We start from the raw sequence: 14,861 nt of genomic DNA, 5'->3' as shown, positions 1-14,861 counted from the left end.
CTGGGGCGATAGACGTTTTCCTCCCCCGGCGTCCCCTGCGTTGTGGGTACCCCCCTGTCGGGGGCTGCATCGCCGCCCCCCTGGCATCATCTGCATCCCGGGCACCCCCCGGCATCATCTGCATCCCGGGCACCCACCCCGGCATCATCTGCATACCGGGTTGCATCCCCGATACCCCCTGCCACGCTGGCGTACTCCCCCCAGCTGCCTTCCCGGGCATATTCCCCCCGACTGCCATCCCAGGCATCATCCCCTGCCACGAGTACATGTTGTAGTACTCTGGGATCGGACCCCGTCCACCTCCCACGGGTACCGGGGGAGTTTGATACCCGCTCGTCACCGGAGTACCTTCGTTGTTGTTCTCCATTTCGCGTTGTTGCTCTTGTACAGAAATTAAGATAGAGAGAAAACTCGTTAAAACAAGCGGTGCGAATGAAAATGACGTGCAAAGCGCGTATATATAGTGTTTAGAAAATTAAAAAAAAAATCCGTTGAGCGATGCGCTCGGCGATCCGGAGCCTGGAATGGGGCCTAGCGGATCGCCCAGCGCCCACACATCGCCTAGCGCTAGGCGATTTTTTTTCCGGAAGCCGGCTCGACGGTTACAATGGTTCGCCTAGCGGACCGCCTAGCGGCAGAGCTCGGCTAGGCGATGAACTAGACGCCATTGTGGATGCTCTTACTAGAGGTTTTCATTCATTAAAATATTGTATTAATTTCTTTTCTTTAATAGTCAGATTAGAAAGCCAGATAAAATATTCTGTCTTGAGAATCAAGGTATGAATTTCATCGAGTTTCAAAATAATTTTCATTAGTCAAGAAAGCCAGATAAAATATTCTGTCTTGAGAATCAAGGTATGAATTTCATCGAGTTTTAAAATAATTTTCTTTAGTCAAGCCGAATTTAGACGGTGTTGTATAATTATAGCACAATTCTTACTATGGCAAAGAAGATAGTGTCATTTTATTATTTTGATAATTTTATACTTCCCCCTTTCTACAAAATTTATCATATTTTAAAAAAAAAATTATGGGGTAGACAGAAATAAAATAAGTGACAAATTTTTTGGGACGTATGGAGTAACTTTTTATCCTTAACATTATGAAACCGTGTACTTTTCTCCTAAAAATGACGATATCGTTTGATTTGACGGTGAAAACAATCTTGATCCGATTAGTAGCTTAAATATTATTAATCAAACACATAAGATTAGATTAATGTTCATTTGATCATAAACACATTAGCATTTTACAAGTTTGGTTCAAATTTATACATTATTTTGCCCATATTTTTTTGCCATAAATTGAAGGGGTCTGATGTGAAGCAAAAGTTTAATCATTTACACATAGATTTCGTACATTTTATTAAGTATTGGGACTCATATTTGGATGAACTTTTATTCTCAGGTCGAAATTTGACGTGAAATGAAGCTAGAACGAAGCTCGGATAGAGAATAAGCTCAAAGAAAAAATCGTGCAAACTGTCCAATTTGAGACAAATTGCTCTACCCAGTCGGGCACCATTGAGCCACCATCTTACCGGCCAGCAGTCTAGTCTGCTGCCTAGTGACTTCCACCCGATCGGCTGGCTTTATGCTCATGATTCTCCCCGGGTGACTTTCAATTTATATCACCACAGTTCGAGCATTTATTGATATCTTTCCATGCACAAAAGGTCTGAGAAATTAAATAACAAGGAAGAAATGATACGAGGTCCATCATCCAATCTTCTGATCTTCATCATCTCAGAGATAAACAACGCTGGAGGAGTGTAGAACATCATGAGTAATTTGCATTTCAATGTTTGGCTAAGGTTTCTCCATTGTTATTGGCATGTGTAGGATTTAAACTATGGATTTCTTTAAATTTAGGATTTTTTTATTTTATTAATTGTATTTAAGTTTTTAATATTTTTATTTTTTGTTTCAGAGTTGTACCTGTAGGCTAAGTCGAGCCAATAACTCTAAATAAAGACGTCAACCCAACGAGTTTTTAGTTTTACTTTTTTATTTTAGTTTTTAAAAATAAATCTTGTTTACTCAATTCTTTATTTCAATGCTTTTTTATGAATTGAATATGTAGTTTTTTGTTGTTTTGTTTTTGCTTCGTTTAAGAGTAACATGGAGAGATGAGTGATGGATGTGATGAAACCAATCACCCACCCGAGCGTACTATGGATTTCATATCAAAGTTTGGGGAGTATTCTTAGCCTTTACTATAGTCAGCCAAATGACCGTTGAATGAGGCTGAAAGGCAAACAGTCAATGGTCTGTCAACTTGAAGGCCGTGATTGAAGTCAAAGAAATGTTTCTACTTTGTCCAAATAAAAACAAAGCAAAAGTCCATTGATTATAATCTTCGTTGTGTGAACTAGAATGAATTTGACCTCAAATTCTTTTTTCCCATTCAATATATATACAGAATCCCATATTTGAACATGAGAGATATATAGATAGATCGATAGAGGGAGAGATGAACACAATCGCGGAAGATGTGTTTGTGCAATGGTTTGAAGGGAGCGTTGCATCTGAGAGAAGAGAAAAAGAGCGAAGGCCATATCACAGACACTGCAGACACTGCAGCTGTGCTCTGCACAAATCGGGATTGGGAAATGTTGGTTCTACTGATTACAAGAGATAAAAGCCGGGCGTAATACAACCCAAAAGAAGGAATACAAGAAACGAAACTGAACTGAATTACAATGAAACAAATAAACCGTGAATGTTTAGCCGAGTCGAGGAGGCCTCTTCCCGCAAGACGAGATACGCCCCGGTAGTGCTCTTCGGTTTGGCGTGTCGTCCCCAAAGGTAAAACGGCTACGTCTCTATTGATGCAGCACCGCAATCAGTAGAGCTCCGGCGAACTGGATGGAGGAGAGGGCAGAGCTTCGACAGAAGGACAATGCAGAGAGAGGGAGAGAGCTTATGATGATGCAGAAGGCTTGTAATCGTGTGTACTAATGCAGTGGTATGGCTAGCCTATTTATAGGCAAAGCCACCATGCAGGGTCAACCGAGCCATGAAGGCTCATCATGGCAGATTCGTAACCGCCGTCGGTTACGAGCGTGTGGCAGGCGTGTGCCTATCGCATGTGGAGCGTGTGGATTTCTCACGTGGCAGCCGTGACTGTGCCTCGCTTGACGACGTGTCAAGCCACTTGGATTGCTGACTCGGCGGTGGTCCAAAAAGAATAGTTTGGGCCAAGCCCCAAGCCCAAAGACCAATTGCCAAGATCCAAGATCCAAGATCCAAGTCCAAGTCCAAGTCCAAGCCCAAGATCGAGATCGAGATCGGGATCGGGCCCGGGCCTGGGCCCGAGGCCCGCGTCCCGCGGCCAGCGCCCACGCCCACGAGCACGGGCTCGGGCTCGGGCGGGGCGGGCGGCGGCGGCAGCGCGCGCGTGTGCGCGCGTGTGGGCTTTTTCACCCATCTTGATCCACTATAATTATTAAGTAACATAAAGTCACTTAATTTAAACACATTAAAGATGTATTAATCTTCCAATGTGGGATAATTAATACTAGTTAATTATTCCCTAAGCACATGCTCCAAGCTTTAATTAAAAGCTAATTATGCCCAACTTTAATCCACTATTTCTCACTCACCGGAAATCGGATTTGAGAAAGTGAATATACTACATTTATCTACGTAAAATGTAGATCGACGCTATATCATTTAATTTCACAAAATTAAATGTCTCGTCACATTTATTCTTTGGTCAAAACCATTGACCGGGCATATTTAATCCATGATTTTACAATCCCCCACATGAGTGGAAATAGCCAAATGCATATGCATGCAGACATAAGCTCAACCCTCGAGAGGTATATAAGCATAAGGATAGGTAGTTGTTGACTTTGAACCCTCCATAGTCGACACCATCGGATACACAGGCGGCTTAGTAGCGCGATGCTTTGAACTAATCCCCCACGGCGTGCACCGAGACAATGGTGTTAACGCTTAAACACCTCAACCTCATCCGTTCTCACGTTTTGTGTCCATTGCGGTCTTGGACACCACTTTGGATTCATAAGTACGTTTTATGAAGCGACCACACTTCGCACTTACATAGGTGATTCTTAGTCAAGTACCTTGCCATACTTGGTCTCTTTGAGAACTCCATCTCTTTGAGATCTTTAAGAACCATTAAAAGTCATAGACTTAGCCTTTACCACTAGGCAAGTTCTCCAACACTCTATTGCTCTTAGGGAATAGATATAGTTTGAGTGTTTTCCATGAACTCTCATAGCTTAGTTGTCCCTTTGAACCAAGTTCTTGGGATCTCCAATCATCATGGTTGGGTTACCACTGTGATAGTTCTTTAGTTTGTGGATTTCAAACCCATTCCCTCTAGCAACTTATTCATTTGATCACGGTTTAACCCTTTGGTTAGCGGATCCGCTAGATTATCTATTGACTTCACATAGTCAATTGTAATCACCCATGTTGTGATCAAATGTCTCACGGTGTTATGTCGTCGACGTATATGTCGAGACTTACCGTTATAGAAGCCATTGTTTGTCCTTCCAATAGCTGCTTGGCTATCGCAGTGGATCAGCACTGGTGGCACTGGCTTAGACCAACATGGAATGTCTTCAAGGAAGTTCTTAAGCCACTCGGCTTCCTCACCAGCCTTATCCAAGGCAATGAACTCCGATTCCATTGTTGATCGGGCTATACAGGTCTGTTTTGTGGATTTCCACGATACAGCACCACCCCCAATAGTAAAGACATATCCACTTGTTGAAAGTGAGTCTCTATTATCGGATATCCAATTGGCATCACAGTACCCTTCAAGTACCGGGGGTATCTCGAGAAGCGTAGCCCATAATTTTGAGTATGTTTTAAATATCTCAAAACCCTTACAAGAGCTCTCCAATGCTCTTTGCTTGGATTGCTCGTGTAACGACTCAACTTGTTCACGGCACAAGCGATGTCAGGTCGAGTGCAATTAGTCAAGTACATAATGCACCCGATGACCCGTGCATACTCTTCTTGAGCAACGGGCTCGCCTTTGTTCTTGCTCAAGTGAACGTCGAGTTCAATTGGAGTCTTAACCGGCGCGCCATCATAGGCTTTGAATTTATTCAATATCTTCTCAACATAATGTGATTGTGTTAAGATGATTCCATCATTCGTTCTTAGAATCTTCATTCCAAGAATTACATCGGCTAGACCCATGTCTTTCATGTCAAAGTTTCTCTTTAACATGACCTTTGTATCGTTAATTACTTGAGTGTTGCTACCCAAGATTAACATATCATCAACGTAGAGACACACTATAACATGACCGTTATTAGTGCTCTTGATGTAGACACATTTGTCGCACTCGTTGATTTTAAACTCATTTGATAACATCACATTATAAAACTTTAAGTGCCATTGCAATGGCGCTTGTTTCAATCCATATAGGGACTTTACGAGCTTGCATACCTTTTTCTCTTGTCCAGGTACTACAAACCCTTCGGGTTGTTCCATATAGATTTCATCTTCTAGTTCACCATTTAGAAACGCGGTCTTTACATCCATTTGATGAGTCTCAAGATTGTGCAATGCAGCAATAGCGAGAAGCACTCGTATAGATGTAATCCTTGTTACAGGTGAATAGGTATCGAAGAAGTCATGTCCTTCCTTTTGTTTAAAACCCTTTACTACTAATCGGGCTTTATACTTATCAACTGTTCCATCGGCCTTAAACTTTCTTTTAAGAACCCATTTGCATCCTAAAGGTTTAGCACCTTCGGGCAAATCAACCAACACCCATGTGTGGTTTAGCAAAATTGAATCAATTTCGCTTTGAACAGCTTCTCTCCAATGCAGCCCGTCTGGGCCAGCAAAGGCTACTTTTATCGATGTTGGTTCTTCATCCAACATGAAAGCAATGTAGTCAGGACCAAAAGTTTTTGGTGTTCTGACTCTATTACCACGTCTTAGTACTGTATCTTTTGGATCGGGCCTTGCACGCTTGCGCGATTTAGGTTCCGCATCTGCTGATTTAGAACTAGTGGCTTCTTCTTCCACTTGTTTAGAACTAGTGGCTTCTTCAATTCTTGTCTCAGAATTGGTTGAGACTTTTTTCCTTGTCTTTGCAAGGAAATGTATTTTCGAGAAATACAGCATTCCTCGACTCAATTGTTGTTCCTACTGTGATAGTCGATATTTCAGACTTGTGAACAACAAATCGATATGCACTACTGTTAAGTGCATATCCAATGAAGATGCAATCAACCGTCTTAGGTCCGATTGTAACTTCTTTGGGCGGAGGAACCATCACCTTTGCCAAACACCCCACACTTTGAGGTATTTGTAGGATGACTTCCTTCCCTTCCACAACTCATAAGGAGTGACATCTTTTCCTTTGAGAGGGATCTTATTCAAGATATAGTTGGCTGTCAAAACAGCTTCCCCCCACATGTTATGTGGTAATCCTGAAGTTAGAAGCAGTGCATTCATCATCTCTTTTAGAGTTCGATTTTTGCGTTCTGCAACACCATTAGATTGTGGTGAATATGGAGCAGTTGTTTGATGAATTATACCACTTGCGTTGCATAACTCCTCAAACGGGGCTACATATTCGCCTCCTCTATCGCTTCGAATCATTTTGATTTTACAACCAAGTTGATTCTCAACTTCGTTCTTATAATTTTTGAACGCTTCTATTGCTTCATCTTTACTTCTTAAAAGATAAATGTAGCAATACCTTGTGCAATCATCTATGAAAGTGATAAAGTACTTTTTACCACCTCTTGTTTGCACCATCTTTAAATCACATACGTCCGTGTGAATTAATTCAAGGGGTTTTGTGCTTCGTTCAACCGAGTGAAACGGCAACTTAGTCATTTTTGCTTCAAGACAAATTTCACATTTATCTTGGGTATCCAATTCATTAGCCTTTAGTAAATCTAAATTCACTAATCTTTTAATAGCTTTTGAATTCACATGTCCCAATCTACAATGCCACAAATTTGAAGACTCAATCAAATAAGAGGAAGTAGATGCTTTATTCTTATTAGCCAGTGGCTTTGGAACACGCAGTGTTGCTACACTAAGCTTGAAAAGTCCGTCGGTTACATAACCTTTTCCGAGGGACTTCCCAAACTTATACAATGCAAACCTATCGGATTCAAATACAAGTTTAAAACCCTTATTCACTAGTATTGATCCTGAAACTAGGTTCTTCCGGATGTCCGGAACGTGCAGCGCATCCTTCAAGGTGATTAAGACGCCAGACGTCATCTTTAGGATTACATCACCAACTCCGAGGATTTCAGACGAGGCTTGATTCCCCATGTTTATCTTTCTCCCTTCAACGTTGTTGTAGGTGGAGAACATACTCCTATCTGCACAAACATGTGCAGTAGCGCCGGTATCAATATACCAGCCACCCTTGTTGTTGTTGACAAGGTTGACCTCTTCAGTGACCACAGCAATGAGGTCGTTCTCATCCCAGTCCTTGAATTCCTTCTCAATGACGTGGGCAGCCGGCTTCTTCTTCTTGCTGCGGCAGTCTTTAGCAAAGTGGCCTGGTTTGCCACACTTGTAGCAGTCGCCTTCAAACTTCTTTGAAGGCTGCTTTTCCTTCCCTTTGTCGTTTGGACGGTTTGGGCGAGGGCGTTTGTTGGAGGGTCCGCCCCGCTCCAACAGATTGGCTTTGGCCTCATTTGGGGTGAAGCCCTTAGCCTTTTGATAACTTTTGCGCACGTCGGTCTCGATGCGCAACTTCACGATCAAGTCTTCAAGGGTCATCTGCTTTCGCTTGTGCTTGAGATAACTCTTGAAGTCCTTCCAACTTGGAGGGAGCTTGTCAATGATCGTGCACCTTAGGAATTTGTCGGGCAAGGTCATCCCTTCAGCCACTAATGAGTGGATGATCATTTGGAGCTCTTGGACTTGCTCCATGACGGGTCGAGAGTCGACCATTTTGTAGTCCATAAACTTGGATGCTACAACTTGTTCCGTCCCTGCAGCATTATCTATGCTATACTTCTTTTCTAGGTTTTCCCACATTTGTTTAGATGTGGTTACATTGGAGTATACATTATAGAGGCTATCATCTAATGCACTTAAAATAAAATTTTTACATAGATAATCCCCTTTTCTCCAAGCTTCATAGTCCGCCATGACTTCGAGCCTAGTCTCTTGGTCGCTTGGCGCGGGCGGCTCGTTCTCCGTGAGGAAGTTGGCGACGCCCAATGTTGTCAAGTAGAACAACATCTTCTGGTACCACCTCTTGAAGTCAGATCCTCCAAACTTTGGCGGCTTCTCGGCAGGTGGCATCATTCTTGGTGCCATAGGTGCCGCACTTGGTCCTTGGAATGAACCAATTCCGTTGCCCCCGAAGGAGCCAACAACATGGTTGGGCATAGAGCCCCCTCCATTCATTTTGGGCATAGAGCCCACCATGGTCGTACCAGCCCCGAAGGGACTAGCACCCGCATGAGACCCGAAGGCCCCAGCATTCGTGTGAGACCCGAAGGCCCCAACACCCGTGTGAGACCCGAAGGCCCCAGCACTCGATCCATTAAAGGACCCGAAGGAACCACTAAAAGTGGAACCAACCGACCCACTCGAAGTGGATCCACCAGTGAGCCCAAGGGGGTTAACGAACTCCCAAGGGGTTGTTGAGGAAGAAGGATAGCGCCCGGGAGTGGGCATCATCGTCGGAATCGACGACGTGTTGACAGGTCCAGTGGTCGCCATGGTTGAAGGAATGGCGGCGGTGGTGGCGGCAGCGGTGGTGTTGGATTCCGTCGACATCTCCAGCAAAGGTGTATTAAGTTTCGAAATTTTAAGTTCAGTTTAGAGGTCAAAAATCCCTTCAAAAGCAAGTTATCTCGTCTTGCGTTTGTTGGTTCTACTGATTACAAGAGATAAAAGCCGGGCGTAATACAACCCAAAAGAAGGAATACAAGAAACGAAACTGAACTGAATTACAATGAAACAAATAAACCGTGAATGTTTAGCCGAGTCGAGGAGGCCTCTTCCCGCAAGACGAGATACGCCCCGGTAGTGCTCTTCGGTTTGGCGTGTCGTCCCCAAAGGTAAAACGGCTACGTCTCTATTGATGCAGCACCGCAATCAGTAGAGCTCCGGCGAACTGGATGGAGGAGAGGGCAGAGCTTCGACAGAAGGACAATGCAGAGAGAGGGAGAGAGCTTATGATGATGCAGAAGGATTGTAATCGTGTGTACTAATGCAGTGGTATGGCTAGCCTATTTATAGGTCAAGCCACCATGCAGGGTCAACCGAGCCATGAAGGCTCATCATGGCAGATTCGTAACCGCCGTCGGTTACGAGCGTGTGGCAGGCGTGTGCCTATCGCATGTGGAGCGTGTGGATTTCTCACGTGGCAGCCGTGACTGTGCCTCGCTTGACGACGTGTCAAGCCACTTGGATTGCTGACTCGGCGGTGGTCCAAAAAGAATAGTTTGGGCCAAGCCCCAAGCCCAAAGACCAATTGCCAAGATCCAAGTCCAAGTCCAAGTCCAAGTCCAAGTCCAAGATCGAGATCGGGCCCGCGGCCCGCGCCCACGCCCACGAGCACGGGCTCGGGCTCGGGCGGGGCAGGCGGCGGCGGCGGCGCGCGCGTGTGCGCGCGTGTGGGCTTTTTCACCCATCTTGATCCACTATAATTATTAAGTAACATAAAGTCACTTAATTTAAACACATTAAAGATGTATTAATCTTCCAATGTGGGATAATTAACACTAGTTAATTATTCCCTAAGCACATGCTCCAAGCTTTAATTAAAAGCTAATTATGCCCAACTTTAATCCACTATTTCTCACTCACCGGAAATCGGATTTGAGAAAGTGAATATACTACATTTATCTACGTAAAATGTAGATCGACGCTATATCATTTAATTTCACAAAATTAAATGTCTCGTCACATTTATTCTTTGGTCAAAACCATTGACCGGGCATATTTAATCCATGATTTTTACAGGAAATACATGTTTTCATCACAGGAATGCTAGAATGGTGAAGAAGGCGCAGCCACGGAACCTGATACGGCTAGCACAGGCACACCCGCTGCGCCACAGGAGATGAAGAGGAAGCGTCGACACCAAGCGCGGAGAGACCGTCGACGCTGCAAGGGAGGCTACACGAGGGAACGACGAAGAGAATACTGCGTCCAAGAGATAAGATCAAGTAGCCAATGAAGTTCGCAAATTATGGCACTAATAGCGCGTAATTATTTCCTTATCTTGTAATCTTTTTTTTTATTTCCTTATGTTATTTTTACATATTTAAACTATGTTTTGGGTCGAGCGTTTTATAAGCTCCTTTCGGGTTTTCTTAGTTGGTTCTTTCCCGAATGTTAGGTTAGGTCCCTAGGGTCCTTAGAATTATAAGTAGTGCAATTTCATTAATCTTGCTTAATTAATGAAATCATTTTTTTGGCCCAATTATTGGCATATCAAGGAAACCCTAACTCTCTCTTGCTGCCGACGAGATTTGCTCTCGCGATCAGCTTCAATCCGTGAACCAACCGCCGACCCAAACACTTTGGGCGCTTGGGAAATCGGCGGAACTAGTTTCTTGGTACTGGAAATCCGTTAAGAGAAGTCACCTCTTAACAGAACCACTGCTCTTTGTCTATACAATGGAATTCCAACACCCATGTCTTCACAATAGGTAGAATAGATCAATGGTTGATGTTTGTCTAGTTTCCAAATCCTATAATTTACCCAAATTACCCTGCCTTATTGTCACATTTCATTTAAATTGTATAATCAACCACATTTTAGTGTATTTTACTATCTAAGACTATATATTTTTTTATGTGCTCCAATCAATGTGGAATCACAAATTAAGTATCTTGTGTACATTGATTGATAAAAAAATTTCGCAATAATAATAAAAAATTATACTACTCTACTACATACTTTTATATTTTTATGCGTATCATAGGGGTTTAGACTAGATGATGACACGGGTTTAAAATTAAAGAAAATCGACTCTTTTCTTGTACTTATATATAGAAATACTAATAATTTGTTAAGGATAAATCCCTTATTAAGAACCCAGAACAAAGAAAGGAAGTCGCAGAAGCAAATCCGTCGATTAACCAATAATTGAGATAGAAATAACATGCTAAACGCGTAAAAGGAAAAATATAATTTGTTATTTCTTGAATGAATAATATGAAAGAATAATATGGAAAAGATATGGCAAATCCCTAAAATATCGAAACATAATAATACACTCGTATCATACTTCCTTCGTCCACCAATAATCGTTTCATTTTGCCGTTTTCGTTCGCCCACTAATTAATAAATGTTCTAGTATTTGTTTTTTACTAGTACTTTTGTTATGAAATCTACATTCTACTAATTTTTATCTCACTCATCATATTTTATTACTACCATCGTCTTTAAAAATTAAAAACTTTTGAAATAACACGAATTTTAATGCATAATTGTTAAAGTAGAAGAGTGGAAGAGAAAAATGAGTGGAAATAGTATTAGTAGATTGTGAGGTCCACTTTCTAAAATAGAAATTTAAAAAAAATTCTATTTTCAAAGGACGGACTAGGATGAAAATAGTTTCCATAGCATAAAGTTCATATAGAATTAATGTTATTAAAGCAAAAACAGTGAAAATCATACAATTGTGTACCCCACACCCAAAATCAATCTAGTGTATGTGGTATCCAAGCATCCCACATCATAACCACACTATCTTCCTTCCCTCCATCTCCACCATGCACCACCAATTCCCATGGCCACTTTCAATCTCCCACGAAATCCCATCTCACCACCCCACCACCACCACCCTCACACCCTCCCCCTCAACCGCCGCTCCCTCCTCTTCCTCTCCGCCACCCTCCCCCTCCTTACCCCCCTAACCACCTCCGCCGCTCCCCCTCCCCCCGACACCACCGTCACCGACCGAGTATTCCTCGACTTCAGCATCTGCCCCTCCTACTTCCTCAACCGCACCCTCGGCGAGTCCGACCTCTCCCTCTGCGCTGAGCCCGAGCCGCTCGGCCGAGTCGTGCTCGGCCTCTACGGCAACGTCGTCCCCATCACCGTCGCCAACTTCAAGTCCATGTGCACCGGCTCTTGTGGCTCCACCTACAAGGGCACTTTGGTCCAGAAACTGTTGCCCGGCCAGTTCTTCGTGGCGGGCCGCCAGGGCCGCAGAGACAAAGGAGATGTTAGGCCGCCCGTGGGCCTGGTTAGGAACACCGAGACCGTTGATTCAAAGGCGTTTGTGCTCGAGCACTCCAGGCCCGGCGTGGTGTCGTTGTGCTTGTCGGAAAACGACGACGACGATGACTTGAAGCTCAGCCCGAATTACCATAATGTGGAGTTCTTGATCACCACTGGGCCCGGCCCTTGCCCGCAGCTTGATAGCAACAATATTGTGTTTGGGTCCGTGCTTGAAGGTTAGATGCTGCCTACATTTTACTATATATATATTAATTTAACTTTGGTGCCATGAAATTGGAATTAATTTGTCCAAAAAGACAGACACGGATTTTTAAAAATATAGTACTTCCTTCATTTACGATTAAATATCACATATTTGATCGGCACAGGTTTTAAGAAATTGTTTGACTTAATAAAGTAAGTGAGTAAAATAGTTAGTAGAATATGAGACCTACTTTTATATATTAGTTTTTTACTCCTTCCGTCCCACAATAAGAGTCACATATTTTCATTTCGATTTGTCATTCACATTTCACTTTTACCATAAATAATAAGTAGGTCTCACATTCCACTAACTCACTTTACTCACATTTTATTATAAAACCAATATAAAAAAGTGGACCACATATATATTCCACTAACATTTTCAATCCACTATTCTTTACATTTATTAAAATTCGAGCCCACACCAAATGTGATTCCTATTGTGGGGCGGAGGGAGTAATAAAATTTGAGTAGAATGAGTTAGTGAAATGTTTGGTCCACTTACCAAACATAGTGAAATGAGACATTTATTGGCAGACGAACGAAAAAAGAAAAATGTACTACTCCCTCCGTCCTGCGTTACTTGAGGCGTTTCATTTTAACACGAGATTTAAGAAAGTTGTGTTTAGTGAGTTAAATAAAGTAGAAAAGAGAATAAAGTAAGAAAGATGAGAGAATGTAAAGTAAGAAAGAATAAAGTAAGTGTGATTAAATGTTTTGTTTTTAGCCAAATAGAGAAATGACTCAAGTAACTTGGGGACAACCCATAATAGAATACGACTCAAGTAAGTTGGGACGGAGGGAGTAACATTTAATGGCATACAGAGAAAGTAACATTTAATGGCACACGGAGGAGTAATAGAAAGTGAGTTGAAAAAGTTAGTGGAATGTAGACTGTACTTTTATACTTCCTCCGTTCCAAGGAAGATGACCCATTCCTTGGGTGGCACGAGATTTTATGCAGCTTTATTTTGTGTATTAAGCGGAGAGAGTAAAGTAAGAGAGAAGGAATAAAGTATAGATAAAAGGTGTTTCCATTTTTAGAATGAGTCATCTTGGTTGAGACAAACTAAAAAGGAAAGTGAATCATCTTCAATGGGACAGAGGGAGTATATTAGTTTTATAATAAAATGTGATTGAGATTGAGTTAGTGGAATGTTACACTATAAAAATGAAATGAGATAATTAATATGGTACAAATCAAAATGAAAAACTGAGACACATAATGGGAGACCGATGGAGTACATATTTGCTGTGAAATGATATGAAGGTGTGGAAGGTCTTGAGGTTATGATCTATAATCATCAAGTTAGGTCGTAGTTATAAATGTAATATTGGCGAGATTAGAGCTAGCTTCCAGCTTAGAGTAAAATAGAACTAGTACTACACGAAGTAGTAGTTTCGACATAGAAGTAAAGTAGTGTTGATATGGATGCAAGTGATAGGAAAAGTGATATGGTATAACACATGGTGCAGGATTGGATGTTGTGAGGACTATAGCATCGATTCCGACATATATACCCGGTGAAAGAATCCGACAGTACAACGATTTGGCAGAGTTTCTGGGAGATGGAAGAGCTAAGAGTGCTCGTGCAATATGGAACAGACCTCTTAAGACGCTCTATATTAGCGATTGCGGTGTTATCAAAGTTGCAAAACCTACCCTTTCCCCTAGTCTTCCTTGAAATTACATCTCTCTCTATCTACTTCATTTGTGATTGAGTGAACTTATCCAAATAAAATTATTTACACTGCTCCAGATGTATAGTATCCCTCTAGCTCCCTCTTTCTGTTGGTTTTTTATATGTACTATGTAGAGTAAAGGATAATCTGAGAAGGATTCAAGGCATATTATATATACTCCAAATGAGTACATGTTAAACATATTGGATGAATCCCTATTCATTCTAAAATTTTCAAGTTCTACATTTGATGCATGTAGTTGAAGAGTCTTGCAACATTTAACTTCTTCAGAATTACTACAAATTTATTCTTCAACATCTCTTCTTAATTTGCAACTCGAAACTGACTTCAAAAAGCAGCAGGTGTCTATAAACTACCCGCCTTAGTAAAGTTGTCTGCAAATTGCTCTTCGGTGTATAAGCTCAATTTTTATCTCAGTGTGCTTTGACCTTCCATGAAAAATTGAGTTCTATGTCATTGCGTGGCTGACTAGGAAATTTTTGTGCCATTCTCTTGCTTCTGATGAACATCGATTGAAATACCGTTGGTTGCTTATTTGATGACCAAGACATTATTTTTTATCCCAATGAAAATATATAACCGGATTTGAAAAAACATGGGATTCACTATAAGGACATTTTAGTTTGCCACTTATAAAGGTGTTTTAGTTCATAACACGAATTTGAAAACACAGAGTGAACCAAAACACCATTATAGTGAACTTCGTATTTTCAAAATCCATCTAATATACTCCT

The 14,861-nt window shown here is 41.9% G+C and overlaps 1 protein-coding gene across 1 annotated transcript; it reads left to right on the top strand.

The window, feature by feature from the left end:
• Positions 1-11,710: 11,710 nt before the first annotated feature.
• On the top strand, positions 11,711-14,360 carry LOC121746453 (peptidyl-prolyl cis-trans isomerase CYP28, chloroplastic-like). The gene is made up of 2 exons (XM_042140293.1): positions 11,711-12,395; positions 13,900-14,360. Exons 1-2 carry the CDS (start codon positions 11,726-11,728, stop codon positions 14,106-14,108), a joined length of 879 nt encoding a protein of 292 aa, XP_041996227.1. The 5' UTR covers positions 11,711-11,725; the 3' UTR covers positions 14,109-14,360.
• Positions 14,361-14,861: the final 501 nt, after the last annotated feature.

This window comes from Salvia splendens, chromosome 9 (genome assembly GCF_004379255.2).
Source record: "Salvia splendens isolate huo1 chromosome 9, SspV2, whole genome shotgun sequence".
Taxonomy (NCBI): domain Eukaryota; kingdom Viridiplantae; phylum Streptophyta; class Magnoliopsida; order Lamiales; family Lamiaceae; genus Salvia; species Salvia splendens.
Note: the sequence above shows the minus strand (reverse complement) of the source record. Positions and strands in the feature narration are given on the sequence as shown.

Bases quoted from the DNA above. Each gene is read 5' to 3' on its own strand.
- LOC121746453 (XM_042140293.1), top strand. From the start codon at position 11,726: ATGGCCACTTTCAATCTCCCACGAAATCCCATCTCACCACCCCACCAC. The intron at 12,396-13,899 runs GTTAGATGCTGC...CACATGGTGCAG, and splicing joins GTTTGGGTCCGTGCTTGAAG to GATTGGATGTTGTGAGGACT.